Source organism: Tachyglossus aculeatus, chromosome 4 (assembly GCF_015852505.1).
Source record: "Tachyglossus aculeatus isolate mTacAcu1 chromosome 4, mTacAcu1.pri, whole genome shotgun sequence".
Taxonomy (NCBI): Eukaryota; Metazoa; Chordata; class Mammalia; order Monotremata; family Tachyglossidae; genus Tachyglossus; species Tachyglossus aculeatus.
In genome coordinates this window covers 1,916,529-1,933,928 of record NC_052069.1, presented here as the reverse complement: position 1 = coordinate 1,933,928, position 17,400 = coordinate 1,916,529, and the positions used below count along the sequence as shown (strand labels likewise).

Here is a 17,400-nt window from a genome sequence, read left to right as displayed (position 1 = left end):
TCAATCAATCAATCATATTTATTGAGCGCTTACTGTGTGCAGAGCACTGTACTAAGCGCTTGGGAAGTCCAAGTTGGCAACATCTAGAGACGGTCCCGACCCAACAGTGGGCTCACAGTCTAGAAGCTCCAGGCCCCGTCCTCGGGCGGTCGGTGACCCCAGCGGCCCTGGGCCCCGCTCCCGCCGCCCCCCACGCTCTTCCCTGCCCCGTCCCATCCATCATCATCATCAATCGTATTTACTGAGCGCTTACTATGTGCAGAGCACTGTACTAAGCGCTTAACCATGGCTTAACTATGGCTTTACTAAGTCCATAAGTAGACTGTTAGACTGTGAGCCCACTGTTGGGTAGGGACTGTCTCTATATGTTGCCAATTTGTACCTCCCAAGCGCTTAGCACAGTGCTCCGCACATAGTAAGCGCTCAATAAATACGATTGATGATGATGATGATAAACGGGGGTCCTCAGCTACACCGGGGGTCTGTCTTCCAGCTGCCGCCGTCGTGGTCCCCAGCTTGTCGGCGGTGGTCTCCGGCTACGGTGAGTGGCTCGTCGCCAGGGTGGGGGAGTAGGGAGGGTCTCCTTTATTCATTCAGTCCTGTTTATTGAGCGCTGACTGTGTACTAAGCGCTTGGGAAGTCCCAGCTCCGCCAGCTGTCAGCTGTGTGACTTTGGGCACTTCTCTGGGCCTCAGCGGCCTCATCTGTAAAATGGGGATTAAGCCCGGGAGCCCCCCGTGGGACAGCCTGATCGCCTTGTGTCCCCCCCCCCCAGCGCTTAGAACAGTGCTTCGCACATAGTAAGCGCTTAACAAAATACCATCATTATTGTTATATGATTTTCTAGAAAAATCTGTTCTTTGTTTTTTTTAATGTTACTTAAGTATTTACTTTTAGACTGTGAGCCCACTGTTGGGTAGGGACTGTCTCTCTCTGTTGCCAACTTGGACTTCCCAAGCACTTAGTACAGTGCTCTGCACACAGTAAGTGCTCAATAAATACGACTGATTGATTGATTTTCTAGAAATATCTGTTCTTTTTTTATGTTACTTAAGTATTTACTACTCATTTTCTAGAACAATCTATTCTTTGTTTTTTTTTAACGTTACTTAAGTATTTACTTTTAGACTGTGAGCCCACTGTTGGGTAGGGACTGTCTCTCTATGTTGCCAACTTGTACTTCCCAAGCGCTTAGTACAGTGCTCTGCACACAGTCAGCGCTCAATAAATACGATTGATTGATTGGTTTTCTAGAAAAATCTGTTCTTTTTTTTCATGTTACTTAAGTATTTACTGCTGATTTTCTAGAAAAATCTATTCTTTGTTTTTTTTTTAACGTTACTTAAGTATTTACTTTTAGACTGTGAGCCCACTGTTGGGTAGGGACTGTCTCTCTATGTTGCCAACTTGGACTTCCCAAGTGCTTAGTACAGTGCTCTGCACACAGTCAGCGCTCAATAAATACGATTGATTGATTTTCCAGAAAAATCTGTTCTTTGTTTTTTTTCATGTTACTTAAGTATTTACTGCTGATTTTCTAGAAAAATCTATTCTTTGTTTTTTTTTTTTGACGTTACTTAAGTATTTACTTTAAGACTGTGAGCCCACTGTTGGGTAGGGACTGTCTATGTTGCCAACTTGGACTTCCCAAGCGCTTAGTACAGTGCTCTGCACACAGTCAGCGCTCAATAAATACGATTGATTGATTGATTGATTTTCTAGAAAAATCTGTTCTTTGTTTTTTTTTTCATGTTACTTAAGTATTTACTACTGATTTTCTAGAAAAATCTATTCTTTGTTTTTTTTGATGTTACTTAAGTATTTACTTTTCGACTGTGAGCCCACTGTTGGGTAGGGACTGTCTCTCTATGTTGCCAACTTGGACTTCCCAAGCGCTTAGTACAGTGCTCTGCACACAGTCAGCGCTCAATAAATACGATTGATTGATTGATTTTCTAGAAAAATCTGTGCTTTGTTTTTTTTTATGTTACTTAAGTATTTACTACTGATTTTCTAGAAAAATCTATTCTTTGTTTTTTTTAATGTTACTTAAGTATTTATTTTAGACTGTGAGCCCACTGTTGGGTAGGGACTGTCTCTCTATGTTGCCAACTTGGACTTCCCAAGCGCTTAGTACAGTGCTCTGCACACAGTAAGCGCTCAGTAAATACAATTGATTGATTGATTTTCTAGAAAAATCTGTTGTTTTTTTGTTACTGAAGTATTTACTACTGATTTTCTAGAAAAATCTATTCTTTGTTTTTTTTTGACGTTACTTAAGTATTTACTTTTAGACTGTGAGCCCACTGTTGGGTAGGGACTGTCTCTCTATGTTGCCAACTTGGACTTCCCAAGCGCTTAGTACAGTGCTCTGCACACAGTCAGCGCTCAATAAATACGATTGATTAATTTTCTAGAAAAATCTGTTCTTTTTTTTTCATATTACTTAAGTATTTACTACTGATTTTCTAGAAAAATCTATTCTTTGTTTTTTTTTAATGTTACTTAAGTATTTACTTTTCGACTGTGAGCCCACTGTTGGGTAGGGACTGTCTCTCTATGTTGCCAACTTGGACTTCCCAAGCGCTTAGTACAGTGCTCTGCACACAGTCAGCGCTCAATAAATACGATTGATTGATTGATTTTCTAGAAAAATCTGTGCTTTGTTTTTTTTTATGTTACTTAAGTATTTACTACTGATTTTCTAGAAAAATCTATTCTTTGTTTTTTTTAATGTTACTTAAGTATTTATTTTAGACTGTGAGCCCACTGTTGGGTAGGGACTGTCTCTCTATGTTGCCAACTTGGACTTCCCAAGCGCTTAGTACAGTGCTCTGCACACAGTAAGCGCTCAGTAAATACAATTGATTGATTGATTTTCTAGAAAAATCTGTTGTTTTTTTGTTACTGAAGTATTTACTACTGATTTTCTAGAAAAATCTATTCTTTGTTTTTTTTTGACGTTACTTAAGTATTTACTTTTAGACTGTGAGCCCACTGTTGGGTAGGGACTGTCTCTCTATGTTGCCAACTTGTACTTCCCAAGCGCTTAGTCCAGTGCTCTGCACACAGTCAGCGCTCAATAAATACGATTGATTAATTTTCTAGAAAAATCTGTTCTTTTTTTTTCATGTTACTTAAGTATTTACTACTGATTTTCTAGAAAAATCTATTCTTTGTTTTTTTTTAATGTTACTTAAGTATTTCCTTTTAGACTGTGAGCCCACTGTTGGGTAGGGACTGTCTCTCTCTGTTGCCAACTTGTACTTCCCAAGCGCTTAGTACAGTGCTCTGCACACAGTCAGCGCTCAATAAATACGATTGATTGATTGATTTTCTAGAAAAATCTGTGCTCTGTTTTTTTTTCATGTTACTTAAGTATTTACTACTGATTTTCTAGAAAAATCTATTCTTTGTTTTTTTTTAACATTACTTAAGTATTTACTTTTAGACTGTGAGCCCACTGTTGGGTAGGGACTGTCTCTCTATGTTGCCAACTTGGACTTCCCAAGCGCTTAGTCCAGTGCTCTGCACACAGTCAGCGCTCAATAAATACAATTGATTGATTGATTTTCTAGAAAAATCTGTTCTTTGTTTTTTTTTTCATGTTACTTAAGTATTTACTACTGATTTTCTAGAAAAATCTGTTCTTTGTTTTTTTTTCATGTTCCTTAAGTATTTACTACTGATTTTCTAGAAAAATCTATTCTTTGTTTTTTTTTAACATTACTTAAGTATTTACTTTTAGACTGTGAGCCCACTGTTGGGTAGGGACTGTCTCTCTATGTTGCCAACTTGTACTTCCCAAGCGCTTAGTACAGTGCTCTGCACACAGTAAGCGCTCAATAAATACGATTGATTGATTGATTTTCTAGAAAAATCTGTTCTTTGTTTTTTTTTCATGTTAAGTATTTACTACTGATTTTCTAGAAAAATCTATTCTTTGTTTTTTTTTTTGATGTTACTTAAGTATTTCCTTTTAGACTGTGAGCCCACTGTTGGGTAGGGACTGTCTCTCTATGTTGCCAACTTGTATTTCCCAAGCGCTTAATACAGTGCTCTGCACACAGTCAGCGCTCAATAAATACAATTGATTGATTTTCTAGAAAAATCTGTTGTTTTTTTTCGTTACTTAAGTATTTACTACTGATTTTCTAGAACAATCTATTCTTTGTTTTTTTTTAATGTTACTTAAGTATTTTTAGACGGTGAGCCCACTGTTGGGTAGGGACTGTTTCTCTATGTTGCCAACTTGTACTTCCCAAGCGCTTAGTACAGTGCTCTGCACACAGTTAGCGCTCAATAAATACGATTGATTGATTGATTGATTGATTGATTTACTATGTGCCAGGCATTGTACTGAGCGCTGAGATAGATGCAAGCGAATAAGGTTGGACTCAGTCCGTGGCCAACACGGGCACACGGTCTTAATTCCCGCTTGACAGAAGAGGGAACCTAGGCCCAGAGAAGTTAAGTGACAGTGCTCTGCACACAGTAAGCGCTCAATAAATACGATTGATTGATTGATTGATTGATTGATTTGATTGACAGGCCTGTCCAACGAAGCTTCTCTCCCTCCTAGCTTTCTTCGCGGGAGGGCCTTCCCGAGCCCGGGGCCGTGACTGGTGTATGTTGGCGGGTCGGCCCCGGAAACGGGAAGGTGACCGATCATCATCATCAATCGTATTTATTGAGCGCTTACTATGTGCAGAGCACTGTACTAAGCGCTCGGGAAGTCCAAATTGGTAACATATAGAGACAGTCCCTACCCAACAGTGGGCTCACAGTCTAAAAGATGTCACCTTGTGACTTCCCCAGCGCTTAGAACCGTGCTTCGCACATAGTAAGCGCTTAATAAATGCCATCATTATTATGATTATGATGATTATGATGTGGAAACCTTCCCCCCCGCGCAGGTTCGGCCGGTCAGAAAGGAAGGATTATGGGGACGCTGAGGAGCCTGGGAGCGCTGGCCAGGGCCGTGGGGCCCGTCCTCGCAGCCACAGGTCAGTGACCGCAGGGCCCGGGCCGCAGAAGGAACTACTGAGGCCACACCGCGGGGCGATTGCGGGCCGCTCCGTACTGGGGGAAAAATATAACAAAACCCAGGACACGTTCCCCACTTTTGGATAGGGACCGTCTCTCTATGTTGCCAACTTGGACTTCCCAAGTGCTTAGTACAGTGCTCTGCACACAGTAAGCGCCCAATAAATACAATTGAATGAATGGCCAGGGCCGTGGGGCCCGTCCTCGCAGCCACAGGTCAGTGACCGCAGGGCCCGGGCCGCAGAAGGAACTACTGAGGCCACACCGCGGGGCGATTGCGGGCCGCTCCGTACTGGGGGAAAAATATAACAAAACCCAGGACACGTTCCCCACTTTTGGATAGGGACCGTCTCTCTATGTTGCCAACTTGGACTTCCCAAGTGCTTAGTACAGTGCTCTGCACACAGTAAGCGCCCAATAAATACGATTGAATGAATGGCCAGGGCCGTGGGGCCCGTCCTCGCAGCCACAGGTCAGTGACCGCAGGGCCCGGGCCCCAGAAGGAACTACTGAGGCCACACCGCGGGGCGAGGCGGGCCGCTCCGTACTGGGGGCTAATACAACAGAACCCAGGACGTGGTCCCCACTTTTGGGTAGGGACCGTCTCTCTATGTTGCCAACTTGGACTTCCCAAGTGCTTAGTACAGTGCTCTGCACACAGTAAGCGCCCAATAAATACGATTGAATGAATGGCCAGGGCCGTGGGGCCCGTCCTCGCAGCCACAGGTCAGTGACCGCAGGGCCCGGGCCCCAGAAGGAACTACTGAGGCCACACCGCGGGGCGAGGCGGGCCGCTCCGTACTGGGGGCTAATACAACAGAACCCAGGACGTGGTCCCCACTTTTGGGTAGGGACCGTCTCTCTATGTTGCCAACTTGGACTTCCCAAGCGCTTAGTACAGTGCTCTGCACACAGTAAGCGCTCAATAAATACGATTAAATGAATGGCCAGGGCCGCGGGGCCCGTCCTCGCAGCCACAGGTCAGTGACCGCAGGGCCCGGGCCCCAGAAGGAACTACTGAGGCCACACCGCGGGGCGATGCGGGCCGCTCCGTACTGGGGGAAAATACAACAGAACCCAGGACGTGGTCCCCACTTTTGGGTAGGGACCGTCTCTCTATGTTGCCAACTTGGACTTCCCAAGCGCTCAGTACAGTGCTCTGCACACAGTAAGCGCCCAATAAATACGATTGAATGAATGGCCAGGGCCGTGGGGCCCGTCCTCGCAGCCACGGGTCAGTGACCACAGGGCCCGGGCCCCAGAAGGAACTACTGAGGCCACACCGCGGGGCGAGGTGGGCCGCTCTGTACTGGGGGAAAATACAACAGAACCCAGCACATGTTCCCCACTTTTGGGTAGGGACCGTCTCTCTATGTTGCCAACTTGGACTTCCCAAGCGCTTAGTACAGTGCTCTGCACACAGTAAGCGCTCAATAAATACGATTGATTGATTCCCTGCCCAAAAGAAGCTTACGCCGGAGCGGCCGAGACAGAACAATAAGTACTACTAATAATAATGATAGCATTTCTTAAGCGCTTACTACGTGCAAAGCACTGTTCTGAGCACTGGGGAGGTTACAAGGTGATCAGGTTGTCCCACGGGGGGCTCCCAGTCTTCATCCCCATTTTCCAGATGAGGGAACTGAGACCCAGAGAATAATAATGATGAGATTTATTAAGCGCTTACTCTGTGCAAAGCACTGTTCTAAGCGCTGGGGGGATACAAGGTGATGAGGTTGTCCCACGTGGGGCTCACAGTCTTCATCCCCATTTTCCAGATGAGGGAACTGAGACCCAGAGAAATGACTTGCCCAAAGTCACCCAGCTGACAATCGGAGGAGCTGGGATTTGAACCCATGACCTCCGACTCCAAAGCCCAGGCTCTTTCCACTGAGCCACGCTGCTTCTCTAAGTACCAGCGGAGGAGTCAGAGGAAGTCAGTCTTCTCATTCTTTCATTCATTCATTCCTATCTATTGAGCGCTTCCTCTGTTCAGAGCGCTGTACTAAGAGAAGCAGCGTGGCTCAGTGGAAAGAGCCCGGGCTTTGGAGTCAGTGGTCGTGGGTTCAAATCCCGGCTCTGCCAATTGTCAGCTGTGTGACCTTGGGCAAGTCACTTAACTTCTCTGGGCCTCAGTTCCCTCATTTGTAAAATGGGGGTTGACTGTGAGCCCCCCGTGAGACAACCAGATCACCTTGTATCCCCCCCGCGCTTAGAACAGTGCTTTGCACATAGTAAGCGCTTAATAAATGCCATCATTATTATTATTATTGAGAGGGTACAGTACAACCAACCGGGAGGACCAGGGCACCGTCTGCGGAGAAGAGGGTGAAGAACAGTGCTTCGAACAGTGCTCCAGCGCTTAGAACAGTGCTTTGCACATAGTAAGCGCTTAATAAATGCCATTCAAAAAAAAAACAACAGAAAAAAACCAGAGAGGGCAGAGGGGAAGACTCGGCCCGGAGCCTTCAAGCCAGTTGGGAGGGTGGGTGGGCGAGCGGGCACTGAGAGAAGCCCGACGCAGATGAGGTGGCCGAAAGCATTTTGAAGAGAAAGGGTGTGCTGGGGATGGGGCGGGGGGGGTCTCCCCACTTTCATTCATTCAGTCGTATTTATTGAGCGCTTACTGTGTGCAGAGCACTGTACTTAGCGCTTGGGAAGTACAAGTTGGCAACATATTCATTCATTCATCCAATTGTATTTATTGAGCGCTTACTGTGTGCAGAGCACTGTACTTAGCGCTTGGGAAGTACAAGTTGGCAACATATTCGTTCATTCATCCAATCGTATTTATTGAGCGCTTACTGTGTGCAGAGCACTGTACTGAGCGCTTGGGAAGTCCAAGTTGGCAACATATAGAGACGGTCCCTACCCAACGGCGGGACAGACGACAAAACAAAACATATTAACAAAATGAAATAAACAGGATAAATATGGACAAGTAAAATAGAGTTCATTCATTCATTCAGTCGTATTTATGGAGCGCTTACTGTGTGCAGAGCACTGTACTAAGCGCTTGAGAAGTCCAAGTTGGCAACATATTTGTTCATTCATCCAACCGTATTCATTGAGCGCTTACTGTGTGCAGAGCACTGTACTAAGCGCTTGGGAAGTCCAAGTTGGCAACATATAGAGATGGTCCCTACCCAACGGCGGGACAGACAACAAAACAAAACATATTAACAAAATGAAATAAACAGGATAAATATGGACAAGTAAAATAGAATTCATTCATTCAGTCGTATTTATGGAGCGCTTACTGTGTGCAGAGCACTGTACTAAGCGCTTGGGAAGTCCAAGTTGGCAACATATAGAGACGGTCCCTACCCAACGGCGGGACAGACAACAAAACAAAACATATTAACAAAATGAAATAAACAGGATAAATATGGACAAGTAAAATAGAATTCATTCATTCAGTCGTATTTATGGAGCGCTTACTGTGTGCAGAGCACTGTACTAAGCGCTTGGGAAGTCCAAGTTGGCAACATCTAGAGACGGCCCCTACCCAACAGCGGGCTCACGGGCTAGAAGGGGGAGACAGAAGACAAAACAAACATATAGAGACGGTCCCTACCCAACAGTGGGCTCACAGTCTAGAAGTCCCTCACGGAGGCCCAGGTGCATTGAGCGCCCAGTACAGTGCTCTGCACACAGTAAGCGCTCAATAAACCCGATTGAATAATAATAATAATAATAATGGCATTTATTAAGCGCTTACTATGTGCAAGGCACTGTTTTAAGTGCTGGGGGGATACAAGGTGATCAGGTTGTCCCACGTGGGGCTCACAGTCTTAATCCCATTTTTCAGATGAGGTAACTGAGGCACAGAGAAGTGAAGTGGCTTCCCCAAGGTTCCACAGCTGACAAGTGGCGGAGCTGGGATTCGAACCCATGACCTCGGACTCCCAAGCCCATGCTCTTTCCACCGAGCCACGTGGCATTTATTAAGCACTTACTATGTGCCAAGCACTGTTCTAAGCTCTGGGGGGGCTACAAGGTAATCAGGTTGACCCATGGGGGGCTCACAGGCTTCATCCCCATTTTCCAGATGAGGGAACTGAGGCCCGGAGAATCAATCAATCAATCATATTGAGCGCTTAGTGTGTGCAGAGCACTGTACTGAGCGCTTGGGAAGTCCAAGTTGGCAACATATAGAGACGGTCCCTACCCAACAGTGGGCTCACGGTCTAGGAAAGTGAAGTGGCTTGCCCAAAGTCACCCAGCTGACAAGTGGCGGACCTCTGACCCCAAAGCCCGGGATCTTCCCACTGAGCCACGCTGCTTCTCAATCAATCAATCAATCGTATTTATTGAGCGCTTACTGTGTGCCGAGCACTGGACTAAGCGCTGCTCCTCATTGAACGAGTGAATCAGGCCGGTCGGCGCGGCCCCGGGTTCGCCCGGCGCGGCGAGGCGGCGGAGACCGCGGCCGAGGGAAGCCCGCCGGGCTCCGGGGATGGGCGGGCAGGGATTGGGGGGAGAGGGGCCGGGCTGGGGGGTGTCCACCACCGCTCTTTGGCTTGCAGCGTACTGGCTGGCGGGAGCCGAGGCGTGCTACACCCTGTGCGCCACGCTCTTCCTGCTTCCCGTCCTGCTCCTGGGCCGCCTGCGGCAGGAGACCAAGACCGACTGATCGCCTTCTTCCCGCCCGGGGCTCGTTGGCCCCGTGGACCACTGGCCCCAGCTCTTCCACTGGTTCCCCTTATGGATGAGGCCCACTTGGTCCGGGGTCAAAGGTCAGCGGACGGCTCAAAGGAGTCCTCTCGGCCGGGAACGCCGAGCGCCCAGACCGTTCTCCGTGGAAATGATAATAAATAAATGATAATAGCATTTCCTAAGCGCTTACTATGTGCCAAGCACCGGGGAGGTGACACCCGTCGTCCGGGGACGGGTTCGTTAAGTGATCGGCGAGGCGAGAGACGGAGAGAGAGAGAGGCCTGGGACAGAAAGCCCAAGTTTTATATAAAATTTATTCCACAAGGCGAATTGAATTTATGTAATTGTTTAGGCACAATGGAAAGCCTAAGTTTTATATACAATTTATTCCACGAGGCGGATTGAATTTATATAATTGTTTAGGCACAATGGAAAGCCTAAGTTTTAGATACAATTTATTCCGCGAGGCGAATTGAATTTATGTAATTGTTTAGGCGCAATGGAAAGCCTAAGTTTCATACAAGATTTATTCCGCGAGGCGAATTGAATTTATGTAATTGTTTAGGCGCAATGGAAAGCCTAAGTTTCATATAAGATTTATTCCGCGAGGCGAATTGAATTTATATAATTGTTTAGACGCAATGGAAAGCCTAAGTTTCATATAAGATTTATTCCGCGAGGTGAATTGAATTTATATAATTGTTTAGGCTCAATGGAAAGCCTAAGTTTTATATAAGATTTATTCCGCGAGGCAGATTGAATTTATGTAATTGTTTAGGCGCAATGGAAAGCCTAAGTTTCATATAAGATTTATTCCGCGAGGCGGATTGAATTTACGTAATTGTTTAGGCGCAATGGAAAGCCTAAGTTTTATATAAGATTTATTCCGCGAGGCGGATTGAATTTATGTAATTGTTTAGGCGCAATGGAAAGCTTAAGTTTCATATAAGATTTATTCCGCGAGGCAGATTGAATTTATGTAATTGTTTAGGCGCAGTGGAAAGCCTAAGTTTTAGATAAAATTTATTCCATGAGGCGGATTGAATTTATGTAATTGTTTAGGCGCAATGGAAAGCCTAAGTTTCATATAAGATTTATTCCGCAAGGCGGATTGAATTTATGTAATTGTTTAGGCGCAATGGAAAGCCTAAGTTTTATATAAGATTTATTCCGCAAGGCGGATTGAATTTATGTAATTGTTTAGGCACCATGGAAAGCCTAAGTTTTATATAAGATTTATTCTGTGAGGCAAATTGAATTTATGTAATTTTTTAGGCACAATGGAAAGCGTAAGTTTTATATAAGATTTATTCCGCGAGGCGGATTGAATTCATGTAATTGTTTAGGCGCCATGGAAAGCCTAAATTTTATATACAATTTATTCCGCGAGGCGGATTGAATTTATGTAATTGTTTAGGCGCAGTGGAAAGCCTAAGTTTTAGATAAGATTTATTCCACGAGGCGGATTGAATTTATGTAATTGTTTAGGCGCCATGGAAAGCCCAAGTTTTATATAAGATTTATTCCGTGAGGCGGATTGAATTTATGTAATTGTTTAGGCGCCATGGAAAGCCTAAGTTTTATATAAGATTTATTCTGCGAGGCGAATTGAATTTATGTAATTGTTTAGGCGCAGTGGAAAGCCTAAGTTTTAGATAAAATTTATTCCGCGAGGCGGATTGAATTTATGTAATTGTTTAGGCGCCATGGAAAGCCTAAGTTTTATATAAGATTTATTCTGCAAGGCAAATTGAATTTATTGAATTGTTTAGGCACCATGGAAAGCCTAAGATTTATATAAGATTTATTCCGCGAGGCGAATTGAATTTATGTAATTTTTTGAGGCACAATGGAAAGCCTAAGTTTTATATAAGATTTATTCCACGAGGCGGATTGAATTTATGTAATTTTTTGAGGCACAATGAAAGCCTAAGTTTTATATACGATTTATTCCGCGAGGCGAATTGAATTTATGTAATTGTTTGGGCGCAATGGATTGAGCTTCCCTTTCAGGAGGAATATAATCGATTAGCAATATTAGAGCTTCCCTATGCGGGAGGAACGCAATCATATGTTAATCGCGTGTGGTATTGAAATTCCCTTTCGGGAGGAATATAATTGATTAGCAATTTTAGAGCTTCCCTATGTGGGAGGAACACAATCCTATGTTAATCGCGCATAGGATTGAACTTCCCTTTCGGGAGGAATAGAATCGATTAGCAATATTAGAGCTTCCCTACGCGGGAGGAACGCAATCCTATGTTAATCATGCGTGGGATTGAACTTCCCTTTCAGGAGGAATATAATGGATTAGCAATATTAGAACTTCCCTACACGGGAGGAACGCAATCATATGTTAATCGCACGTGGGATTTAACTTCCCTTTCAGGAGGAATATAATCGATTAGCAATATTAGAGCTGAGGAACGCAATCCTATGTTAATCGCGCGTGGGATTGAACTTCCCTTTCGGGAGGAATATAATCGATTAGCAATATTAGAGCTTCCCTACGCGGGAGGAACGCAATCCTATGTTAATCGTGCGTGGGATTGAACTTCCCTTTCGGGAGGAATAGAATCGATTAGCAATATTAGAGCTTCCCTACGCGGGAGGAACGCAATCCTATGTTAATCGCGCGTGGGATTGAACTTCCCTTTTGGGAGGAATATAATCGATTAGCAGTATTAGAGCTTCCCTACGCGGGAGGAACGCAATCATATGGTAATCGCGCATGGGATTGAATTTCCCTTTCGGGAGGAATATAATTGATTAGCAATATTAGAGCTTCCCTACGCGGGAGGAATGCAATCATGTTAATCGCACGTGTGATTGAACTTCCCTTTTGGGAGGAATATAATCGATTAGCAATATTAGAGCTTCCCTACGCGGGAGGAACGCAATCATATGTTAGTCGCGCGTGGGATTGAATTTCCCTTAAGGGAGGAATATAATCGATTAGCAATATTAGAACTTCCCTACGCGGGAGGAACGCAATCCTGTGTTAATCGCGCGTGGGATTGAACTTCCCTTTTGGGAGGAATATAATCGATTAGCAATATTAGAGCTTCCCTACGCGGGAGGAACGCAATCATGTTAATCGCACGTGTGATTGAACTTCCCTTTTGGGAGGAATATAATCGATTAGCAATATTAGAGCTTCCCTACGCGGGAGGAACGCAATCATATGTTAATCGTGCGTGGGATTGAACTTCCCTTTCGGGAGGAATAGAATCGATTAGCAATATTAGAGCTTCCCTACGCGGGAGGAACACAATCATATGTTAGTCGCGCGTGGGATTGAACTTCCCTTTCGGGAGGAATAGAATCGATTAGCAATATTAGAGCTTCCCTACGCGGGAGGAACACAATCCTATGTTAATCGCGTGTGGGGTTGAACTTCCTTTTCGGGAGGAATAGAATCGATTAGCAATATTAGATCTTCCCTACGCGGGAGGAACGCAATCCTATGCTAATTGCGCGTGGGATTGAACTTCCCTTTCGGGAGGAATAGAATCGATCAGCAATATTAGAGCTTCCCTACGCGGGAGGAACGCAATCCTATGTTAATCGCACGTGGGATTGAACTTCTCTTTTGGGAGGAATATAATCGATTAGCAATATTAGAGCTTCCCTACGCGGGAGGAACGCAATCCTATGTTAATCGCGCGTGGGATTGAGCTTCCCTTTCAGGAGGAATATAATCGATTAGCAATATTAGAGCTTCCCTACACGGGAGGAACACAATCGCGCGTGGGTGAGGCAGCTAGTTCTCATCCCTGTACCCTTCCCACTTGGGAAGAATCCACTTCCTTTCCCAAATGGGAAGGATTCATTCCATTCCCCGCGCACATGGTGGGCTAGCTTTCACCATGTGCTCTCCCTACGTGGGAGGAATCCAGTCGTGATTCCCATCATCATCATCATCATCATCAATCGTATTTATTGAGCGCTTACTGTGTGCAGAGCACTGTACTAAGCGCTTGGGAAGTCCAAGTTGGCAACAAATAGAGACAGTCCCTACCCAACAGCGGGCTCACAGTCTAGAAGGGGGAGACAGAGAACAAAACCAAACATACTAACAAAATAAAATGGTATCCCATCCTCATTTCCAAGTTCCGCCTGCTGGCCCAGGTGGCCACGAGGTAGCTTTTGACCTTGAGATGGCCGGTACCCAAGGGTCACCTTGGGACAGGAGGATACAAGGTGATCAGGTTGTCCCACGGGGGCTCACAGTCTTCATCCCCATTTTCCAGATGAGGGAACCGAGGCCCAGAGAAGTCAAGTGACTCGCCCCAAGTCCCACAGCTGATAACTGGCGGAGCCGGGATTTGAACCCATAATAATAATGATAATGATGGCGGTTGTTAAGCGCTTACTATGTGCAAAGCACTGTTCTAAGCACTGGGGAAAATACAAGGTGATCAGGTTGTCCCATGTGGGGCTCACAATCTTAATCCCTATTTTCTAGATGAGGGAACTGAGGCCCAGAGAAGTCAAGTGACTCGCCCAAAGTCACACAGCTGGCAATTGGCAGAGCTGGGATTTGAACCCATAATAATTATGATAATGATGGCAGTTGTTAAGCGCTTACTATGTGCAAAGCACGGTTCTAAGTGCTGGGGAAGGTACTAGGTGATCAGGTTGTCCGATGTGGGGCTCACAATCTTAATCCCCATTTTCCAGATGAGGGAACTGAGGCCCAGAGAAGTCAAGTGACTCACCCAAAGTCCCACAGCTGACAATTGGCAGAGCCGGGATTTGAACCCATAATAATAATGATAATGATGGCGGTTGTTAAGCGCTTACTATGTGCAAAGCACGGTTCTAAGCGCTGGGGAGGTTACAAAGTGATCAGGTTGTCCCACGGGGAGCTCACAGTCTTCATTCCCATTTTCCAGGTGACGGAACTGAGGCCCAGAGAAGTCAAGTGACTCGCCCAAAGTCACGCAGCTGACAATTAGCGGAGCCGGGATTTGAACCCATAATAATAATGATAATGATGGCGGTTGTTAAGCGCTTACTATGTGCAAAGCACCGTTCTAAGTGCTGGGGAGGATACAAGGTGATCAGGTTGTCCCACGGAGGGCTCACAGTCTTCAAAGACTTGGCTTCACAGACTCCATCCTCTCCTGGTTCTCCTCTTATCTCTCTGGTCGTTCATTCTCAGTGTCTTTTGCAGGCTCCTCCTCCCCCTCCCATCCCCTCACTGTGGGGGTTCCCCAAGGTTCAGTTCTCGGTCCCCTTCTGTTCTCGATCTACACACACTCCCTTGGTGACCTCATTCGCTCCCACGGCTTCAACTCTCATCTCTACGCTGATGACACCCAGATCTCCATCTCCGCCCCTGCTCTTTCCCCCTCTCTCCAGGCTTGCATCTCCTCCTGCCTTCAGGGCATCTCCATCTGGATGTCCGCCCGCCACCTAAAGCTCAACATGTCCACGACTGAACTCTTTATCTTCCCTCCCAAACCCTGCCCTCTCCCTGACTTTCCCGTCACTGTAGACGGCACTACCATCCTTCCCGTCTCACAAGCCCGCAACCTTGGTGTCATCCTCGACTCCGCTCTCTCATTCACCCCTCACATCCAAGCCGTCACCAAAACCTGCCGGTCTCAGCTCCGCAACATTGCCAAGATCCGCCCTTTCCTCTCCATCCAAACCGCTACCCTGCTCGTTCAAGCTCTCATCCTATCCCGTCTGGACTACTGCACTAGCCTTCTCTCTGATCTCCCCTCCTCATGTCTCTCCCCACTTCAACCCATGCTTCACGCTGCTGCCTGGATTGTCTTTGTCCAGAAACGCTCTGGGCATGTTACTCCCCTCCTCAAAAACCTCCAGCGGCTACCGATCAATCTGCGCATCAGGCAGAAACTCCTCACCCTGGGCTTCCAGGCTGTCCATCCATCCATCCCCTCGCCCCCTCCTCCCTCCCCTCCCTTCTCTCCTTCTCCAGCCCAGCCCGCACCCTCCGCTCACCCACCACTAATCTCCTCACCGTACCTCGCTCTCGCCTGTCTCGCCATCGACCCCCGGCCCACGTCCTCCCCCTGGCCCGGAATGCCCTCCCTCCTCACATCCGCCAAGCTCGCTCTCTTCCTCCCTTCAAGGCCCTACTGAGAGCTCACCTCCTCCAGGAGGCCTTCCCACACTGAGCCCCTTCCTTCCTCTCCCCCTCGTCCCCCTCTCCATCCCCCTCGTCTTACCTCCTTCCCTTCCCCACAGCACCTGTATAGATGTATGTGTCTGTACATATTTATTACTCTATTTATTTATTTTACTTGTACATATCTATTCTATTTATTTTATTTTGTTACTATGTTTGGTTTTGTTGTCCGTCTCCCCCTTCTAGACTGCGAGCCCACTGTTGGGTAGGGACTGCCTCTATATGTTGCCAACTTGTACTTCCCAAGCGCTTAGTACAGTGCTCTGCACACAGTAAGCACTCACTAAATACGATTGATTGATTGATTCATCCCCATTTTCCAGATGAGGGAACTGAGGCCCAGAGAAGTCAAGTGACTCGCCCAAAGTCACACAGCTGACAATTGGTGGAGCCGGGATTTGAACCAATAATAATAATAATAATGGCAGTTGTTAAGTGCTTACTATGTGCAAAGCACTGTTCTAAGCACTGGGGAAGATACAAGGTGATCAGGTTGTCCCACGTGGGGCTCACAGTCTTCATCCCCATTTTCCAGATGAGGGAACTGAGGCCCAGAGAAGTGAAGTGACTTGCCCAAAGTCACCCAGCTGACAGTTGGCGGAGCCGGGACTTGAACCCATGACCTCTGACTCCAAATCCTGGGCTCTTTCCACTGAGCCACGCTACATAAGCAAACCGAGATGCTCCGATGGCTTTTGTCCGAGTTGGGAGGGGGCGTTGGCACGGAGGCCTCGGGGGCGGCCGAGTTTGGTTTCTTTTGAGAGAGACGGGGTCAGGTGCTGAGCGTCCTGGCGGCCTTTTGGACAAAAACCCGAATATGGAATTAAATCCCCTTCTGGACCGTGAGCCCACTGTTGGGTAGGGACCGTCTCTATATGTTGCCAACTTGGACTTCCCTAGCGCTTAGTACAGTGCTCTGCACACAGTAAGCGCTCAATAAATACGACTGAACGAATGAATGACTGAATGAAATCCGGGTTTGGCTGTTGTAAGGCAAGTAAATGATCAATCAATCAATCAATCGTATTTCTTGAGCGCTTACTGTGTGCAGGGCACTGTACTAAGCGCTTGGGAAGTACAAGATGGCAACATATAGAGACGGTCCCTACCCCACAGTGGGCTCACAGTCTAAAAGGGGGAGACAGAGAACAAGCTCCCGCCTCGCCTTACCGGAGCGGGGCCCGCTCTCCCGAGGGCTCCGACCGCCGCCCCTCATCTTCCCCGTAGTCCCTTCAGCGTGGCTCAGTGGAAAGAGCCCGGGCTTTGGAGTCAGAGGTCATGGGTTCGAATCCCGGCTCCGCCACATGTCTGCTGTGTGACCTGAGGCAAGTCATTTAACTTCTCTGAGCATCAGTGACCTTATCTGTAAAATGGGGATTAAGACTGTGAGCCCCACGTGGGACAACCTGATCACCTTGTATCCCCCTCAGAACTTAGAACAGTGCTTTGAACATAGTAAGCGCTTAACAAATGCCATTATTATGATGATTATTATTATTAATTATTATCATTATTATTATTATTATTATTCC

The 17,400-nt window shown here is 46.4% G+C and overlaps 1 protein-coding gene across 2 annotated transcripts in view; it reads left to right on the top strand.

The window, feature by feature from the left end:
• MFSD10 (major facilitator superfamily domain containing 10) overlaps window positions 1-9,882 on the top strand; it is a 56,659-nt gene extending 46,777 nt beyond the window's left edge. Inside the window, exons 11-13 of one of the 2 annotated variants that reach the window (XM_038745270.1) lie at window positions 494-541; window positions 4,917-5,006; window positions 9,576-9,882. In XM_038745270.1, coding sequence (XP_038601198.1) covers window positions 494-541; window positions 4,917-5,006; window positions 9,576-9,682 — 245 coding nt within the window. In that variant the 3' untranslated portion in view covers window positions 9,683-9,882. The remainder of the gene's footprint in view (window positions 1-493; window positions 542-4,916; window positions 5,007-9,575) is intronic. The other variant, XM_038745271.1, reaches the window with a different exon arrangement.
• Window positions 9,883-17,400: the final 7,518 nt, after the last annotated feature.